This window comes from Microtus pennsylvanicus, chromosome 13 (genome assembly GCF_037038515.1).
Source record: "Microtus pennsylvanicus isolate mMicPen1 chromosome 13, mMicPen1.hap1, whole genome shotgun sequence".
In the NCBI taxonomy this organism is placed as follows: Eukaryota; Metazoa; Chordata; class Mammalia; order Rodentia; family Cricetidae; genus Microtus; species Microtus pennsylvanicus.
This window is the reverse complement of record NC_134591.1, coordinates 1,204,845-1,224,174: the sequence shown is the minus strand read 5'-3', so window position 1 is coordinate 1,224,174 and position 19,330 is coordinate 1,204,845. Positions and strand designations below refer to the sequence as shown.

Here is a 19,330-nt window from a genome sequence, read left to right as displayed (position 1 = left end):
ACATGCGTTGAGTGGGAATGTGCATGTGAGGAGAAGGCTGAAGGCTCCAAGAATAAGAATATAAAATTGTAGATTCCAGAAATAAGAATGTAGAAATAAAGAAATGTAAAGTTGTAAGCCTAGGAGAATGAGAACAGTCTGTCTCTCAGCAGCTTAAGGATGAACTATTAACAGCGGGCTACTCTGCTTTACAGCCTAGAGCTCTCCTCACAAGGCCAAACTGAGAGCTGAGTCAACAGTTAGGACCTCTGGGTTATACATTATCCCTGCTACGTGAAACTGGCAGCATCAAAGGGGAGAGCACAGGGCTTCAGTAAACACCACCTGGAAGTACCAAGAAAGACATTAAATATAAACACTAGTTTAGCTGAAAAACTCTGTTAATGGAGATTGTAAAGTAAGGCAATCTGTATCTGAGTTTTACCTAGAGATTGTAGAAATTTCTTTGTTCAGACCTAATGCTTGGTGTTCCTACTATAAAAAGGTAGGTTCAGAAACCAGCCTTTGCCACGACCTTACAAAATCCATCTCTGGCTGTGGTCTCAGCTAGCTGATAAGCTTTTTGTGCCCCATGGAGATTTTTAATTTAATTTCTTCCTGGAATCTGGTTTCTGGATTAAAGTTCACTTCTGGTTTATTAGACTTTGGTGGTCTGTCCCCATCTTGGGACGACCCCCCTGGACCCAACAAAGGCAAAGGAGGTCCTGTAGAGCAGGAGTTACATGTGGTTGTGAGCTACCAGACATGGGTACTGGGAACTGAATTCTGGCCCTGTTCTCCTCAAAATCACTCTCGTAAACCACAGGCATTCCTTTTCTTGAAAATGCCTCTCAAACATGGCAGGAAAACAGACACAAAGCAAGAATCAGGAAACGGCTGCCCGTGTGGGAAAAATCATCTCACTGATACTATAGTATACAGTGTTTCCATCTCCCTGACTGCAGGAGAGGGTGAACTGAGGCAGGACCTACCGTGAAGTGAACAGGAAGGATAAGTGTGTACTTACGTTTGCCTTTTCTTATTACCCTGCAAGAAATGTTCCGACTCTCATAAGCAAATTATCATCTGTTCAGAGAAACTTTTAAAAACCCAGAAAGATAGGCATCCCATTTTCGGGTCCTAACAGATACAAATGAGCACATGATCCAGGATAAATAAAGCATCTTTTATAGGTTTATTGGTCCATTGCTTTAAGTGAGGTAAAGATTTTTTTTAATTTACAAGCTAATAGTTTATCAAGCAATACAAATTCTTTGTTTACCTCAAAATGTAATACTAATTCCATAGTAAACAACAAACAGAATTTCTTACACACAGATACATGAAAAATCAAAGCGGACAAGAACCTCGTGCCAGCATAAAAAATACAACAAAACATCTCTGGTTCTGTAACAAAGAGAAAGGTGACATTCTTTTTCGGTAGTTTCATGAGACAAAGACTTAGTTCTGTAAATAAATCACTTTCTTGTCAACACATATTCCCTCAAGCACTTATATTCACAGCTTTTGTTTTGGTTTAATGGCAGCAGGGAGAGAGCCAGTACACCAGGGTGGGACTCCATTCCTCAGAAGCCTGTTTCTTTCTCTGGAAGTTTTAAACACAAAGAACAATTTCTAAAAAAGTCCAAATATTTGTTTTCATGCCCCTTGAAGAGTTAGAATGAGAGTTAGAAGGTTTGCTGGCAGTTTGCTTCATGGGAGTCTGTCAGACGTAGGCTGTCTCTCCGTGTGTTCCTGACGCAGGCATGAAGGGAACAGGCACACGGAAATACAGTGAGCAGGGACTCTGAGGGAGCCCAGCCCAGCCCAGCCTAGGTGGGCAGCGCTGACTTTGTTCCTGGATGAAGGCCCAGTGGACACAGCTCCCCCTCCTTCCCTCCAGCATTGTTCCTGGCAGAGTGCCAGTCTAAGGCTGTGGCCCAGCCTGTTCAACAGCAGTGTGCACAGGTGTTAGCTGCTCTGACCTGGACTGTGGAGAGCCCAGAATCACCCAATACTTGGGCGGTACTTCTGGGAGAGGCACATTTGAACCCTTCAACACTGGCTTTAGTAGTGAGTGAGTTGGCAGAACAGGTAAGCTATTTGGCATTTCAACCTAAGGAGAATTTCTATCCCAGTGTGCTCTGAGACCACTCTGAAGAGGCAAGGCAAGCCTCTCATGCTGCCGTAATCTGGAGGGTTCTCTGAAGCTACGCAATTTGTCACTGTTGATGATGTCGGTATCCTCCACACCCCAACTAGGCCAAAGCACACTAAGCTTGTCTTTCTCCCTCAAAAACATCAAAACGGGCTGTGCTCCCTGTTTCTTGACATTATTTTCAAATACCATTTGCCAACAGAAATATTTAGTCTTGCTTCCCAAAAGGCCACCCTCCTTCTGTGACCTATACCTCTGGCTTGTGACTTTAAGAGGACTGAAGATGAATAGAAACTTATTAGTTTCTAGACCAACTGCTTCTACACGTAAAACTCTTCCTATGCCAACTCTTTAAAACACTAGTAAGGCAATTAGTGGGTACTGACAACTGTTTAAGAACTACTGCTATGCTTTTAACAGTCTGTGGCTTTTCCTGGGTGGGTTGGTTTTCAAGTGCTAAGAACACCGATATGAGATACACACCTTATTTGTCTCTTTTAAAGTTTCCCCACCCACGGTGCTTATTTACAAACTACAATAGTTAAGAACTAGTAACATTTTTTTTTTGCCACACATAAAGTATTGGATAGTCAGTCATACCCAGGAATATTCCAAACAGATATGATTAAGAGAGAATGGTCAGCCCTGTAACAGTGCCTCCAGCCTTCTCAGACACCGAGTTCCTGTCCTCTGATGTGTACAAGCATGGGGACACCTTCAAAACGGAACACTGACGACCTACAGAGCAGGCTGGTAAAAACCGAGTCCCCCATTAGTCACTAAATTAAAAACAGGGAGGAAGCAGGCTTCCCCAGCACACCGACTGCACCTCTATTTGGCCAAGAAGAGGTCATTTTCCTCAACTCTACTGCTAAGTGCCACCTGCTACCTGAGCAGAGCAAGTCCCAGGTGATGAGAAGGCACATGCAATCTGTTGTCATCCTGAAGACTCTTGAGAGCGAGACAGCAAGTCCAAATTCCCGACGTAATTTGTAAATGAAGGTGAGCAAAGTCCCCTAGTCATGTGCTTACCTTACTTCATTTCCAAATACCCTTTATAAGAAGATGGGGTTCAGAAGGGGCCCAGCCCCAGGAGCTGATCCTCCATAAGAATCACCCTTCATGGTCACCAGCTCCACCTAGCCAGAGAAGAGCCCACCTCCAGCTGACTCCAAGACCCAAGCCAGTAGTGTCAACACAGTCTCTAAGGCAGTCCTTGGCTTTGTTCTACCCACCCCAACCCGCTCAGGATAGTGCAGTGTAGTGCCCTTACCATGGCTTAGATGACCTCACTGAAACAACCAGCTACCTAGTACCTAGAGCTTCAGAAGGTCCTGCCTTCACAGGACAGGACCAAGGCCCAGAGGCTGAGTGTTCTTTTGGTGCTATCCTAAGAGAAGCACGGCCATTACGCTCACTTCTAAAGTCAAAACTTCCATTGGGCCTCACCAAGGGCTGCAGTGTGCATGGACAGTTTCTTCCTGTGGACAGCAGAAAGAGTACATTCTACTCAACACCTAGAGCACACTCCACGGGGTTCACCTCTGTCCCCAAGCACGGTGGGGCTTTCTTGTTTCAGCTATGGGAAAATGCCTGGTGAGTTCAGAAGCCTGGTGAAGCACCAAGCCCACTGCCTCCCTAAGCCTACTTTCCACTTACCAGCAATCATTACTGAACCCGACCCCACAGAGGCTGAGGAGGGAACCCCTCTTTACTCCTTGCTTTGAGCACAGCAGCTCAGATTCTTCTTGTAAACTGTCAGCATTAATAGTATCCTTTCCTACTACAAACCACGACACTGCCCTAAACTCTTGCATCTCTCCAATCTCCTTGGTTTTAAGAACTCTTTTCTTGCCCGGGCAGATCTCTAACCCAGGGAAGAAACCCTCCATCTCTCAGGACCGGGCAGTCATAGGGCCAACTTTCACTTCACTGTCCCGTGTTCAAGCCTCCAAAGCTATCCATGTCTCTCTACCTGAGTACAGTGCTCTGCCCTCAAGGCAAAGTCTCATGGGAAATAAACAAGAGGGATCCGTGACTTCATGGCAGAGGCTTCAGAAGGAACAAATGAGGCCTCTCTAAGGCCTTTTGACACTGTAGTCTCTGAGCAATATTTTGTGGAGGGAATCTCTTTTGGGCTTGGCCAAGAGGAAGCAAATGCTTGGCACTGCTGAGCTTCCGGGAACTTGAGGGAGCCCCAGAGTAGGCGGGTAGAAGGCCTCTTTCCACTGTCTACTGCCCCTTCTCTTCTGGGCCAGATGTTAGCCTGAAGACAGGGACAAGAGTGCCTTCTTGTGCATGGCTGTTCCTGGCTTAGCCACTGACATCATTTCTAGGGGACAGAAAGTTTCCATTATCCCAGCTCTTTCTGGAATCTCAAAGTCTAGGGACATTGCTTGCTGGTCAAATAAACAGAAGACAGAAATTAAAAGATGTCGTAAAAGCCAGCCTCTCATGAGGGAATGGCTGTGGATCCTGCTTCCCTCCGTTTACTTCCCCTGCAGCCCAGGGCTGTTTTCACAGGCTTCCTTCTTGTGTAGCTAACCAGCACACAGGATTGACTTGGGGTTTCAGCAACCAGCTCGTCATCAAATTTTAGCTTCTCCTTAATTCTTTCCGTAGTTCTTGCCAAACATCATTACGCTGGACACTTAGCAAGGGCACAGTCCACAAAGCCAAGTTTCATGTTTCCCAAAGATGAACATCACTGCTTGGTGTCTGCTGACATCTAACAATGGAGACCTGCCGGTGACTAGACACACGCCCTGACTCTACCAGCACGCTCAGGTTGACTCTGGGCATTTACATCCACACCAACCTGATGGCTTCGGAGGTAGAATGAGATCCCAGGCCACTGAAGTTTGGAGTGGACAGACTGTTCTTACCTTTCCACTCCAGCGGGCCATTTCTATTTGTACCAAACAGAATTCACATCAAAGGAGTTCAGGATGGCACAGAGGGGTCTGGGCAAGTACCAAGAGTTGCAGAAACTATTATTTCAATCACAAATTTGTCAAATGTGAGGAAAAGGCAAATTGTTTCATGCTGTCTAGCTGCTGTCCATGATGGAGGCCAGCTCTGCGCGAGGGAAGGAAGGCTTCAGCACGCGGTGCGCTGATTAGAATTTGCAAATAACTTGTATGTGAAGCAGCAACATAACTGCTTCATTCTAAAACCAAACAAAACCCCTTCCATTTACCCGAGCTCGGATTTATGCGTTTTAGCAAAGAGCCACAGATGAAAGAACACACTCTGCAGCTGCTTTCCAACAATGGCCTGAAAAAGAGCCTTTCTAACTTCTGGATTTATGGCAACTTGAAAAGTTTCAAATGAAGACTTTAAGCACAGCCAGCAGTCTCCAGATTTGGGCAGCAAATGGAGATTTCCACATATCTAGAAGCAAAGAGCATGTTGTCGCTCTCATCTCTGAGCGCCCTGCAGATGCTTTCGTCCTGACCACAGAATTCTGAGTGCTAAACACTCATGTGGAACATTCATACTGAATTTACAAACTGGTGACAGTCAAGACAATGTGACATACCAGCCCTCATTGCAAGGTTGCCCAGATATTCAGTGGGCATGACAGGAAGTATTAAACCAGACATTTTTGGTGAAGTAAAGGCAAATTGCATAAAGCAGACACTGGGACTGGGGCTTGGCACACAGGAGAGTCGCTGACCATAAAATAGCAGCTGTTTCCTAAGAGGTCTAAGAGCAACCATGACAATGGTTAAACAATCAAAACAAGCACATTGACACCTTCACAAAGAAAAATGCACCTTTTTTGCCAATTCACACCGAAAAGCTTCTCATCTATAGCACTGTGATGCCAGAAACAAGATCCAGGAGCATTCCCTTCAGCTTCCTGAGGCATGGCATAAGGACGAGGACGCTGGCTCAAGCACTGGTGCACACGGACACTGATTTAAATGGACCCATGTGAACCAGAAACAAGTCAAAAGATGCCACTCATAATGAGCAGGCAGTAGGCCACAGTCACTGTAAATTAAGGACTTTCCACGAAGGTACCTAACCTCCTATGCTGGGACACGTCAATGCCCTTAGGGGTAAAGTGCAGAACCACATGGTCTCCACAGCAAGCCACAGCTGCCTTCTTCATGTCTCCTGTATCCCTGAAACGCAAGGTTCTTGTTCTGTCTCACAAAAGCAATTGGGCTGCCCCCAAAGTGATGTCACATGTCATCTGGGGGCTGTTCTGTCCCTTAGTTTCAAGTCTTCGTAGTGTTCCATTTAGGAGGTTCCTTCACAATATGGAGGTATGCTTCTGTTGAGAGATGATTACAGACTCACAGACTCCACCAAGGAATAAATACTAAACTGAAAAACAACTGTGGGGGAAGGGGAGGGAGGAAGCACACAAACGGGAGGTGTTGTTGTGCTGTGTTCTCATGGCCACCTCTCCGGCACTGCAGGGACACTCTGGTTCAGGGTGCCATGCCCTGTGGAGGCAGAAGAGTCTGTCCCAAGAACAGATCTACTTGGTCTCTTGTTTTTCTTGCAGTAGTGGAATAATTGACTCCCACGCCATGAGGCACTGAAACGACAACATCCACACAAGGTCAGCTGCTGAATGCCACTCTGCCAACCCTGATCCTGCTGGGTCACTTTTGTCCAGTGGCACCTACCTGTGTTGTCAATACTATTATCAACAGAGGAAGTGACAAGTGTTTGTCTGGAATGTGTCACCCCATCTTTATGAAAGAACAATGTCCTTCCAAGGCTTGCATGCATTCGTGAGAGTGTGAAGCCTACACCCAGGGAGTGGACATGGATTCTAAGAAAATCTTTCCTTCGACTAAGCAAACACTAGACCAGGCAGGAAACTCCTGATGAGGACACCGGTTCTGAGCACCCATGGAGACACTGTTGGAGGCTTGGGTGGGGCTTGTACAAGGATGTAAACATGAAAACCCAGCCACCTGAGTCAGGGTGGGTGGAAAACCTGCTCTGATTCACCATCCTGAAGTTTGGGTTGCTTGTTTATGTCACTCTTAGATCTCCCCACAGAATGGAGAGAAAGGAGTCCAACAATTCCTACAGTTATTTCTGTTTATGTGAAGGTGGGGTACATGTACCATGACATTTGTATGGATGTCAGGACAACCTTAAGGGGTCAGTTCTCTCCTTCCACCGCGTGGGTTCCAGGCTGTCAGGCTTGGCAGCAAGTAAGCAATCTCACTGGCCCAACTACCAGGTTTAATTAGACCCATACACTGTTATGTATTTTATATTCGCTGTTACACAGTTTGTAGTCAGAACATAAATACAAACCGATAATCCTTTCTCTTCATTCCAGGCCCTTGTGACAGGCCAAGAATTTAGAAGACTTGGGCACTGCCTCTGAGAGTGGCTGGCTCAGCAGCCACATTCTCCCTCTGAAAAGCCTCTGTAACAGACAGCCTTGGGGTAAAGGAGGACTGTATGCTGAGTCACCTGGGGAGGAGTACTGCAGAGGTGGGAGGGAGGAGGGAGGCATCAGGCCAGGCAGAAAGAGGAGTGGTGAAACTTCTTCCTGGACGACTCAAGCCTGTCCTAAATACAGAAAGCCTAGGCGGCCTCAGGAGCTTGTTCCAGTAATGACCCTGAAGGCCATAGGATTCCAAACTCTCCTATCTACAAGGCTCTCTCTGCATGTCCCAAAAGGAATCATGACTGATCAAACTTTCACTTTGGTCCTCAAATGTGTCATCTCTTTTCTTGCTCAGGGACCTTGTGTATGTTGTACCCTTTGCCTACAGTACACGTTTGTCAGACCTTTGGCTCTAAGGATCAGAATAAATGTGACTTCCATAGACTGGTCTTCCCTGCCCACTGATAGACTGAGGATGCCTAGAGGGCTGTGCAAATCCTGCTATTTATCAACTTTGTAAACAATCCTTTGCACACAAAAGAGTACAGGAAAAAATGTCAAATACATGTAGAAGCCTAGACCAGGCCTCAAGATCGTTACCCTATTTATGGTACAATGGGAAGAAACAGGCATAGACCCGAGTTTGCATTCTGGGATTTTAGAGCTGGCAGATTCACCCACAACAGCATGATGGAGGCACTGAACCTGGCTGCTTTTAGACTGGGAAGGAAGAACAGCAAGGTAATTTTTATTGACTATTTGCCAAATGCTGAGTATGTTCTGGAAACCTGAATGAGCATTTTACTTTATCTTCATAATCATTCCATAAAAAAAATGATTACATTTATAAATCAAGAACAAGAGAGATGAGCCAGCAGGAGAAGCATCTTGTAGGAAGCAAGGCTGTTTCTGATTGTGTGTGAGGACAATCCAAACTACGGTTCTGTCAGTTAGATGCTTGTAGTTTGGTACTCAAAGGGCGGGTCACCTTGGGGGGACTTTTTAAACCTCTGTGAGTATTGGTTTCTTTAGCTTTAAATTGAAAATCATAAAATCTTTGTCACATCAGTTGACATGAACACATGGCTGGGGTCCTGGAACCCTGACTAGGGGTGACAAAGAAGGACAGACATACAGACACACATGCAGCAAAGCTGGGATCACTCTGATAGAGGGCTCCTACTGCCAGCAACATGGAACCTCAATGAGTTTATTAGGTTCCACATAGGGAGAGGGATTAGCTCGTATCTGTAGATCTCTGTAGCAGTAGTCTCAGGCTATAAACACCTGGAAGGAGGACGCTACAATTCCAGTCTTTGCAACATCCTGATCAGTTGTTCAGAAACACTCACACTCAGACCCTAGGAAGCTCTACTATCCCTCTGCAGCCTGGATTTGCTGGTTTCCCATGGGCCAGAGGCCTTGGAGGCCTCGAAATGGGTCCACAACACATATTCACTCAGACACTCACTCACTCAGGCCCTCACACACACACACACTCAGGCCCTCACACACACACACTCAGACCCTCACACACACACTCAGGCCCTCACACACACACTCAGGCCCTCACACACACACACTCAGGCCCTCACACACACACTCAGGCCCTCACATACACACTCAGGCCCTCACATACACACTCAGGCCCTCACATACACACTCAGGCCCTCACATACACACTCAGGCCCTCACATACACACTCAGGCCCTCACACACTTAGGCCCTCACACACACACTCAGGCCCTCACATACACACTCAGGCCCTCACACATACACTCAGGCCCTCACACACACACTCAGGCCCTCACACACACACTCAGGCCCTCACACACACTCAGACCCTCACATATACACTCAGGCCCTCACACACACACTCAGGCCCTCAAATACACACTCAGGCCCTCACATACACACTCAGGCCCTCACACACACACTTAGGCCCTCACACACACACTCAGGCCCTCACACACACACTCAGGCCCTCACACATACACACACTCAGGCCCTCACATACACACACTCAGGCCCTCACATACACACTTAGACCCTCACACACACACTCAGGCCCTCACATACACACTCAGGCCCTCACATACACACTCAGGCCCTCACACACACACTCAGGCCCTCACACATACACACACTCAGGCCCTCACACACACACTCAGGCCCTCACATACACACTCAGGCCCTCACATACACACTCAGGCCCTCACATACACACTCAGGCCCTCACATACACACTCAGGCCCTCACACACACACTCAGGCCCTCACACACACACTCAGGCCCTCACACACACACTCAGGCCCTCACACACACACTCAGGCCCTCACACACACACTCAGGCCCTCACATACACACTCAGGCCCTCACACACACACTCAGGCCCTCACACACACACTCAGGCCCTCACACACACACACACTCAGGCCCTCACACACACACTCAGGCCCTCACATACACACTCAGGCCCTCACTCCCTCAGGCCCTCACACACTCAGGCCCTCACACACACACTCAGGCCCTCACACACACACTCAGGCCCTCACACATACACACTCAGGCCCTCACACACACACTCAGGCCCTCACACACACACTCAGGCCCTCACACACACACTCAGGCCCTCACACACACACTCAGGCCCTCACATACACACTCAGGCCCTCACATACACACTCAGGCCCTCACATACACACTCAGGCCCTCACACACACACTCAGGCCCTCACACACACACTCAGGCCCTCACATACACACTCAGGCCCTCACACACACACTCAGGCCCTCACACACACACTCAGGCCCTCACACATACACACACTCAGGCCCTCACACATACACTCAGACCCTCACACACACACTCAGGCCCTCACACATACACACTCAGGCCCTCACACACACACTCAGGCCCTCACACACACACTCAGGCCCTCACACACACACTCAGGCCCTCACATACACACTCAGGCCCTCACATACACACTCAGGCCCTCACACACACACTCAGGCCCTCACACACACACTCAGGCCCTCACACACACACTCAGGCCCTCACACACACACTCAGGCCCTCACACACACACTCAGGCCCTCACACACACACTCAGGCCCTCACACACACACTCAGGCCCTCACATACACACTCAGGCCCTCACACACACACTCAGGCCCTCACACACACACTCAGGCCCTCACATACACACTCAGGCCCTCACACACACACTCAGGCCCTCACACACACACTCAGGCCCTCACACACACACTCAGGCCCTCACACACACACTCAGGCCCTCACACACACACTCAGGCCCTCACATACACACTCAGGCCCTCACACACACACTCAGGCCCTCACACACACACTCAGGCCCTCACATACACACTCAGGCCCTCACACACACACTCAGGCCCTCACACACACACTCAGGCCCTCACACACACACTCAGGCCCTCACACACACACTCAGGCCCTCACATACACACTCAGGCCCTCACACACACACTCAGGCCCTCACACACACACTCAGGCCCTCACACACACACTCAGGCCCTCACACACACACTCAGGCCCTCACACACACACTCAGGCCCTCACACACACACACACTCAGGCCCTCACACACACTCAGGCCCTCACTCCCTCAGGCCCTCACACACTCAGGCCCTCACTCCCTCAGGCTTTCCTCCGATGCCCACACCTTGTGGCCATGATGGAGTTCAATTTAATGAGCTGGCCCATTATCCAGGGACGATCCAGTTCAGAAACAACGCACTCCAGAGAAAAGGCAGGTAAAGATGGAGGGCACCCATCTCCCCCAACTCTCAGCTGTATTTCCTTGGTTTTCCTTTGGTAAGCCGGGAAAAGTACAGGCATACCATCTAAAAGCAGTCGCCACAATTATCAAAGCCTCTACCACAGCCTAGGCCAAGGACGCGTCTTAGGCTAGGAGATATGCCTGTCCCTATCACCTTCCACAGGAGAGAGGCTGTCCTGGCTCCAACAGCTCAACTTCAAGGCCACAAGTTATTCCAACTGAACTTAGGCCATTGTTTAACTCTAAGTGTAGTGTACAAAAGACAAGACTCACTACCAGAAACGACTTCAAATTAGATACATTAGGCGTGAACCTTGATTTGAGGAGATGGGCCTCTCTCTCGTACCCTCCCATCCTGTGTGTGTGTGTGTGTGTGTGTGTGTGTGTGTGTGAATAGAAATGTTTAACCTGAGGTCCACAGGTCAAGAGGATGCAAGAATAAAAACTCTCCTAATAGCATTGCTTTCCTGTCTAATTCCATACAGCTTTATTTCAGGTATTTAAAAAGAGTATTAAAAACAAACAAGGTCTTAATAAGATGTCTATCAGCAGATGACTAAAGGGGGTCCATGGCATAGTGAAAATAAAGAAAACTTTATGTGGAACCCCAAAGCCTCCATAAACTGGGGGTACCCATGTGCTGGTCTCACTGGCTCTGGGAAGCAGCCACACGTGTACTCCAGCAGTGTGTAAGAGGCATGCATGAGAACTGCCTCTCTGCTTCGAAACTCAGCCCTGCTCGGCCAGGGCGCTCAGGATAGCTCACACGCAAGTTAGGGATGGGACCAGGAGGATCATGCTTTGGGGTTTCTGGAAGACCCACCCCCCCACGAAAGGCTCTGGCCTCTAGAAACCACAGTGGCATGGGCTGCTTCTCACCTTCTCATAATACTGGATATTCTTGTCAGCCAAGCCCACGAGCAGCTGCCGGAAGTCCTGTCGCTTGCTGTCCTGCCACCTCTCCACGTCAGCCTTAAGGTCAGCATTGAAGCACTCCATCCTGTCCTGGCACCTCTCCACGTCTGCTGGCACCTGGAGTGGAAAGAGACCCGTGGCTTTTAAGTACAATTGGTTTCTCCTACTGTGAATTACTCTTCAAACATTTGTAGGGAGCCAAAGTGCTAAATTAAAGTGTCCCTGGAAAGCAGAGGCTTGGAAGTGTTTGCAAAACGCAAACATCATCCCACCCGTTAACAGAGCAGAGACACACGGGAAACCACTCCTCTGTCTCCATCTGCAAATGGGAAAGAAAATCCCTGCAATCAAGTAGAGACCAGGGATCCTGTTAGGATTTACGCTTCCATGCTGACAAACGGGGCAGACTTTGTACATACAGCAGCAGTTTCTGCGCACAGTCCTGCATCGTTCCGGGGTTTCTTGGATCACCGGATGCCTTTCCTCACGCATCTGAGTTAACTGTAAAAACGAAGCTACCAGCCAGCTCCCTCCTCTAAACTCCACATCATAAATAAACCGGGTTACTTCTGCATTCTAGGTGGCAGAGAATCAGAAAGTCCGAGAACGGAAGGAAAATCGTTGCGGTATCAAAAGAATTTGAAGCATAATAATAGGAGGTGGCTTCAAGTATTTCTTAGTTTAGGAAGACTTTCTCCAAAGGAAGTGTGTCCCCTGGGATTCATGGCCTTCACTTTGCTGCAGGGAGTTGCACTTATCCCACAGGGTTAGCGAGGGCCTCCTGGTCATGATGGTTTTCCAAAGTCAGATTTTTCAGTTTTATCTCAAGTGCTGCATTGGGCCCATATAGTGGTCAGGGCTTAACATGCCAAGCTAGGTCAACACTTGCCAAAAACAAATGAGACTTTCAAGGTTTTAAGTCCACAGAGCAATGAGCACAAATGTCCCCAAGTTACAGGAGTAACCATGGAGAGCCAGTTTCTACCCACCAGAAATGCAGACATGGCAGGGACAGGGATGCTGACATCTGACACCCAGGTTTGCAGGGAGGTGACACTGTGGCTGTTTCTTGTTTGTGTTTTTTTTTTTGACAACTAACTGATGAGTAACATCTAGTATTCCTTATTGTTAGTCATGCTCCTTGTGTCTGACAGACATTGGGATGGCAATATCCAAGGAAAATGGTTGGATGTTTTCTATCATAAGATTCAAAAGACTGGGGGCTGAGTCACCTGCTAAGGCCCCAGATGGCAAAAATGTCTGAATCAAGAGTAAGCTGTTGTTCCCACAAAGGCTCCTCCATGTCTGGTAAGAAAGTCTTTCAGAGAAGGCTCAGGTGTGATAGCATGGGGGCTTGAATATCCACACAGGACCTGAGAAAGCTTTTGAAAAAGGTTCCAAGCACACAAACACAGAGCCAGACATGGCTTCTTGGCCCTACAGTCTCTCAGGCTGGCCAAGGTGTACAGAGACGCAGTTCCTGGTCGCAGCCTGCAGGCTTGAGTCAGCCAGTACCATGTGAGGAGCTGCACAATGGGTTTAAAGCTTGGCTCACAGGGTCACAGAAGGCTGCAGGCATGCAGTGAAGTGATCCAGACAGAGAAAAACTTTAAACAGATACAGTAAAAAATAGGTATAGATGGTCATAGGAAAAAAATAGTTTAAAAATAGTAAAGTCTTTAAAGAGAGAGTAATATAGAAGAAAAAAGACACGTAGAGATGGGAAACACACGGGGCCTCTGGATCTGGAATGTTTTGTTGACTTTAGATTTTTTGAATATTGATGAGCAAATGGCAACGGAGACACTGGATTATGAAGAACGGCTGAACTAAACCACTCTATGTACCTTAGGGAAGTCTTAGCTTCAGAATGGAAGTCAGGACATGTTAGGTTGTGTGTGTGTGTGTGTGGGGGTATGGATTTGTTTTAACAGGAAACAAAAAGTATGGCTCTCTTTAAAATTAATGAAGATCAAATATGATTGGGGGAGACCTCCTACAATTCATAGCTACAGACATGAAGAAAGAAACCAGGAAAGACTACAGGACAGGTGACATATGCTGATCCCTCTACTGTGGGAGCAGCTCTGAGACCGGAGGAGACTGATACATTTTGCCGGCTACAGAGTTCTCATGCCTTCCTTTCATATGACATGAAGAGAGGTTTGGTTCTACATTCTAAACAAACTTATAAAGTTAACAAAAGCCCTTTTCCTGCAAAACATAAAACAAAAAAGTCATCTTTAACTGTCTTGTGCACACTGTACATTCCATACTTGTGTTAATATACATACATGCTATCTTTAAAATAATGTGGGATTCCCCTTTGTACATGTGAATATGTTTTTATTACTCTTAGTTAATAAAGAAGCTGCTTTCGCCTATGGCAAGGCAGAATAAAGTCAGGCAGGAAATCCGAACAGAGATATATAGAGCAGGTGGAGTCAAAAGGACGCCATGTAGCTGTTGAAGGAGAAAGATGCCAGAACCTTATAGGTAGGCCACACCCTCGTGGCAATACACAGATTGATAGATTGGTTAATTTAAGGTGTAAGAGCTGCTATGAAATATGTCCAAGCCATCGGCCAAATAGTGTTTCTATATAATTAATACAGTTCCTGTGTGGTTATTTGGGTCTGGGTGGCTGGGAAATGGAAGCACAATCTTCACTTACATTAAAAGTTGGTGTTTTCAGAAAAACAGGACCAGATACCAATAGAGACAAGCAGCCCACGTGATCTAGTCTCTCAGAATGGCGTCAGACTCTTCAGACGAGCTCTCCCAGGACTTGGCCATCACCCTAATTCTCTCAGCGTCCCCTAAAGATGCCTTTGCCCCCAGACAAGGAAGCAGAGCATAACACTTACATTCCCAAGAGGAAGGGTGGGTAAGTTTTGGTCATTTGGTGGTTTATGGATGTTTGACATCACTTGGGGTCCTGGTTACAAGTTGTTATTAGTAATGGTTAGAAAAAAAGCTAAAGGAAGATTAGATTCAGGGATGTCTTTCTGAAAGGAAAAGGGTGGATATAGTATAGAAATGATAGAATAAAAGGGTGGATTGTTGAATCTACTTTTGAACAACTACTACCCTCAAATATCTTATATTGATATGGATTTTTGTATTTTGATACAGATTTAAGATTATTCTTGTTATACTGAATTTATGTTTCTACTCTTGCTTAAGGTATTATACTTATGCAGCTTAGTTAAATATATAATGTAAAGTTTTAGTCCTTGAAAGCTAATTTAGGATAATAAAGACAGGTTAGTACTTAGTCATCTATAACAATCAAACTTTTAATTATGCTAGGTATGTTGTCAAGGTCAGAGGTATATTTTAAAAAGATAGATGGTTTTAAAAAAGCACTTCAAAGGTCTACAGAATATAACATTTAAAATGCTTTAATAACATAAAGCTTTTCGTGACAGTGAGGCATGTCTGCTCCTGACAGCACCAATCTACTTCAAAAAAGGATAATGGGCATCTAAGAACCTCCATATAGAGTTTGATTTCAATGTAGAAAAGCTAGCCATTTGGGCAAAAAACTACCCTTGCCTCAACTGCTGACAGTATGCTGTCCAGGTTGGACAAGCAGGGAACAAAAGAAAATGAGTAACAAACAAAACTTAGCCAAGACAAGGTAGGACAGTCCTTCAAAATTCCTGTTTCACAGAAAAGTCTGTCAGATAATCTAGGCCTGTAGGCTGAAGACAGATGCCCCACCATTACAGAGGAACCTTGGGTGACCAAGCCAAAGTTCTCTGCTGTTTCTATAATTTTAGAAGTTGTTCACTCTACACTTCCTGTTTACTCAAGTAATATTTTATCCTTCTTGGGTCTTTGATGGGGTTGAGGACTAGATATTTATAGTTTTACAGTTTTCCTTGTTACCAAATTCAGAAAAAAACCTTACATTATAGGTATACCGTTTTTTAAGGCTGAAAACATAAAAGCTTAAGTTGTTTATCAAATGATGTGGGAAGTCCTTCTTTATATGTGTTGCTTTTATTGGTTAATGAATAATAAAGCTGCTTTGGGCCTATTATAGTGCAGAAGCGGACAAGGCGGGAATTCCAAGCGGACAGAGAAAAGAGCAGGCGGAGCCAGGGAGAAGCCATGGAGCAGGAGACAGACAGGCCAGAACCTTGCCAGTAAACCAGGAGCTTCATGATAAAATATAAAATAATTTTAATATATTAGACCTAGCCAGCAATATGCTTAAGTGATTGGCCAAGCAGTGTTTTAATTAATACAGTTTTGTGTAATTATTTCGGGTCTGAGCAGCCAGGAAACAAACAAGTGACCTCCTCTAACAATCAAAACTATGTTTTAAGGTCTAAAAAGATATTTTTAGGATCATAATACAAGTTATGATAGAAAGTGGTATAGGTATAAAATTTTAGACTCACTAAGATTGAATAGAAATACAGTAGCCTCTCCAAATTTGCCAAATACAAATGAACTGGACATTGTGGATATAATTCTTTTTTTTAAAGACATGTTGCATTTTTTAAAAGATTTAATTATTTATTACATATACAGTGTTCTGTCTGCATGTATTCTTATAGGCCAGAAGAGGGCACCAGATCTCATTATGGCTGTGAGCCATCATGTGGTTGCTGGGAATTGAACTCAGGACCTCTGGGAGGACAGTCAGTGCTCTTAACTGCTGAGCCATCCTTCCAGCCTCATGAATATAATTCTTACCTAATAATTGTTCTTAATGTATATAGTTTTACTGTGTTAGAGTTGCAACCTTTCCTTTTTATTTAGACAAAAGGGGGAAATGTGGGAAATTTTACACCGTGTGAAGATGTATTGCTGTGATTATTGTAATAAAAAGCTGAATGGCCAATAGCGAGGCAGGAGGATTTCTGGGGAGAGAAAGGAAGAGGCACACAGGAGATACTGTGAGGAAACAGGAGGGTCAAGATGGAAGAGGGGTAATGCCATGTGGTAGAATGTAGATTAATATAAATGGGCTAAGTTAGAGCTAGTTAGGATCAAGCCTAAGCTATAGGCCTTACTTTCATAATTATAAGAAATCTCCACGTCATTATTTGGGAGTTGGCTAGTTCCCATTGATCACTATAATGACACATTAATCAACACGAGAGACATGCACCTGTGCTTGCTATGATGGCATACTGGGTACAGAAACATTTCTGTACATCTGCATCTGACATGCTAAGCAGTTCACAGAACTGTTCTGTGACGGAATGGGATAAGAATACTGCCTCCTCTTTGGGACAGATTAGTAGTGCAGTATCATGTGAAACATTTGTTTTAAAGACACACACAAAGTCAAGGAGTGTTATCTCTGAAGTCTGGGTTTCAAAATCTCCAAATCTGCCCGGGCGGTGGTGGCGCACGCCTTTAATCCCAGCACTCGGGAGGCAGGGGCGGGAGGATCTCTGTGAGTTCAAGGCCAGCCTGGTCTACAAGAGCTAGTTCCAGGACAGGAACCAAAACCACAGAGAAACCCTGTCTCAAAAAATCAAAAAAAAAAAAAATCTCCAAATCTATTCCAGGGAGGGGTGGATAAATGACTAGTTTCGATGTTCAATTATCTGCCTGAACATTGGTCCCTACTATTATCTTTCTAATAATCCCCACCCCTTCTGTGAATACCACTGCAAATTCTAATCAAAAACAAGCAAAGAGAACAATATATCTGTAGTGGCAAGATCGCAACAGCATCAGTGGGAGCCTGCAGCTTTCCGCCCAGCCTTTGTTGGGGGCTGGCCTGACCTTGGGACGATCTTCCTTTCTCAGAGCCACAGCTTCCAGTTTGGCTTCGTACTCAGCCTGAACTTGGTCCCTCTTCTTCAATACATTCTGTGGAAGGCAGAGAGAAACATGTTAACAGTCTGCAAAGGGCTCTCCAACTCCCAACCCGGGACAGGGATTATGCTCCAAAAGCCGCACTTAACACCAGTTTCTGAGGAAAGGAGGAGGGGAGGAAGGACAACCAATCCTGGAGATGGGGCTCTCCAGGGAAGAACACCAGATGTTGACAGCAACAGATTTTGGGAAGAGCAAGTAGGGGAACGTGCACCCATCGCCACACTGCCCAGAGGCCTCAGCCTCTGCGTACAGAGAACGTTGGCAGATGCTTAGCTCTACGCTTAAATGCAGGGCAGTCTCTGGGTTCAGGGGAAAAAGAACAGTCAAAATAGTTCTTAATTGTAATTATTAATTTATATAATTGACAAAAACTATACATATTCATTTATTGTGTATGAATTGCTCTAAAATACATGCATATTATGATGTGGCTAAGCTGAGCTAATTAGCAGATATCACCTCATGCTCGTTTTTTGTGGTGAGAGCATCTAAACCTGTTCTCAGCAATTTTCAGGAACTCACTAGCCAGCTACCGTCACTCCATTACAGAGTAATTACAGATTTCTTGACGCCTTAGTCTGCCGGGCTGATCCCTGGTGTTGATTTGCCACTTGTTTATTCTCTATTTTGGGTCAGGTAGAGGATGCAGAGGCTCAGTTCTCCTCTGAGGGTTCAATCTGGAAAAGGTCCTGATGCATATAAGGCTGGATGTACAAGAGTTCTGAGTCCCTGGAGAGCAGCAAACGGGCTCAGTGACAGTCGACCTGGGAGGAAGAGGCGACACACCAACAAGTAGTACCGGACAGTGAGTAACACCGTGAGACTCTGCCCCAACTCACTTCCCTTCCTCCAATCTTATCCCTACAGTGCCAGACACAAGAGCTTGTAGAAAAAATAAAACAAAAAAAGCACATCTCAGTTCTTCCCCTGAACCTTTTTCTGGAATAATAAAAACTGGCAAACCACATATGGTAAGAGCCTTCTTACCCACTGACTCAGAAGCAACAAGTTACCTAGACAATTTCTAATCACAGATTCTACACAGGGACCTTCCATCACAGCATGGAGTCAGGGCAGGAAGAACCCATTTCTGGACTAAGTGTGAGGCACTTGGTACCCCTGAGGATGTGTCCCAAGCTCCGAGTAACTAAATGCCTGAAGGTTCTCTACAGCCCATTTTCTAAAGGGAAACATCCACACCGGGAGCCCTAAGTCTTCTACTGGAGAATTTACT

The 19,330-nt window shown here is 46.1% G+C and overlaps 1 protein-coding gene across 1 annotated transcript in view; it reads right to left on the bottom strand.

Annotated features, from left to right (window-relative positions):
- Positions 1–1,151: 1,151 nt before the first annotated feature.
- Positions 1,152–19,330, bottom strand: part of Snx30 (sorting nexin family member 30) — a 113,029-nt gene continuing 94,850 nt past the window's right edge. The window contains exons 7-9 of the mRNA XM_075944845.1: positions 18,001–18,087; positions 12,211–12,363; positions 1,152–6,692 (exon numbers count right to left, since the gene is read on the bottom strand). Coding sequence (XP_075800960.1) covers positions 6,633–6,692; positions 12,211–12,363; positions 18,001–18,087 — 300 coding nt within the window. The 3' untranslated portion in view covers positions 1,152–6,632. The remainder of the gene's footprint in view (positions 6,693–12,210; positions 12,364–18,000; positions 18,088–19,330) is intronic.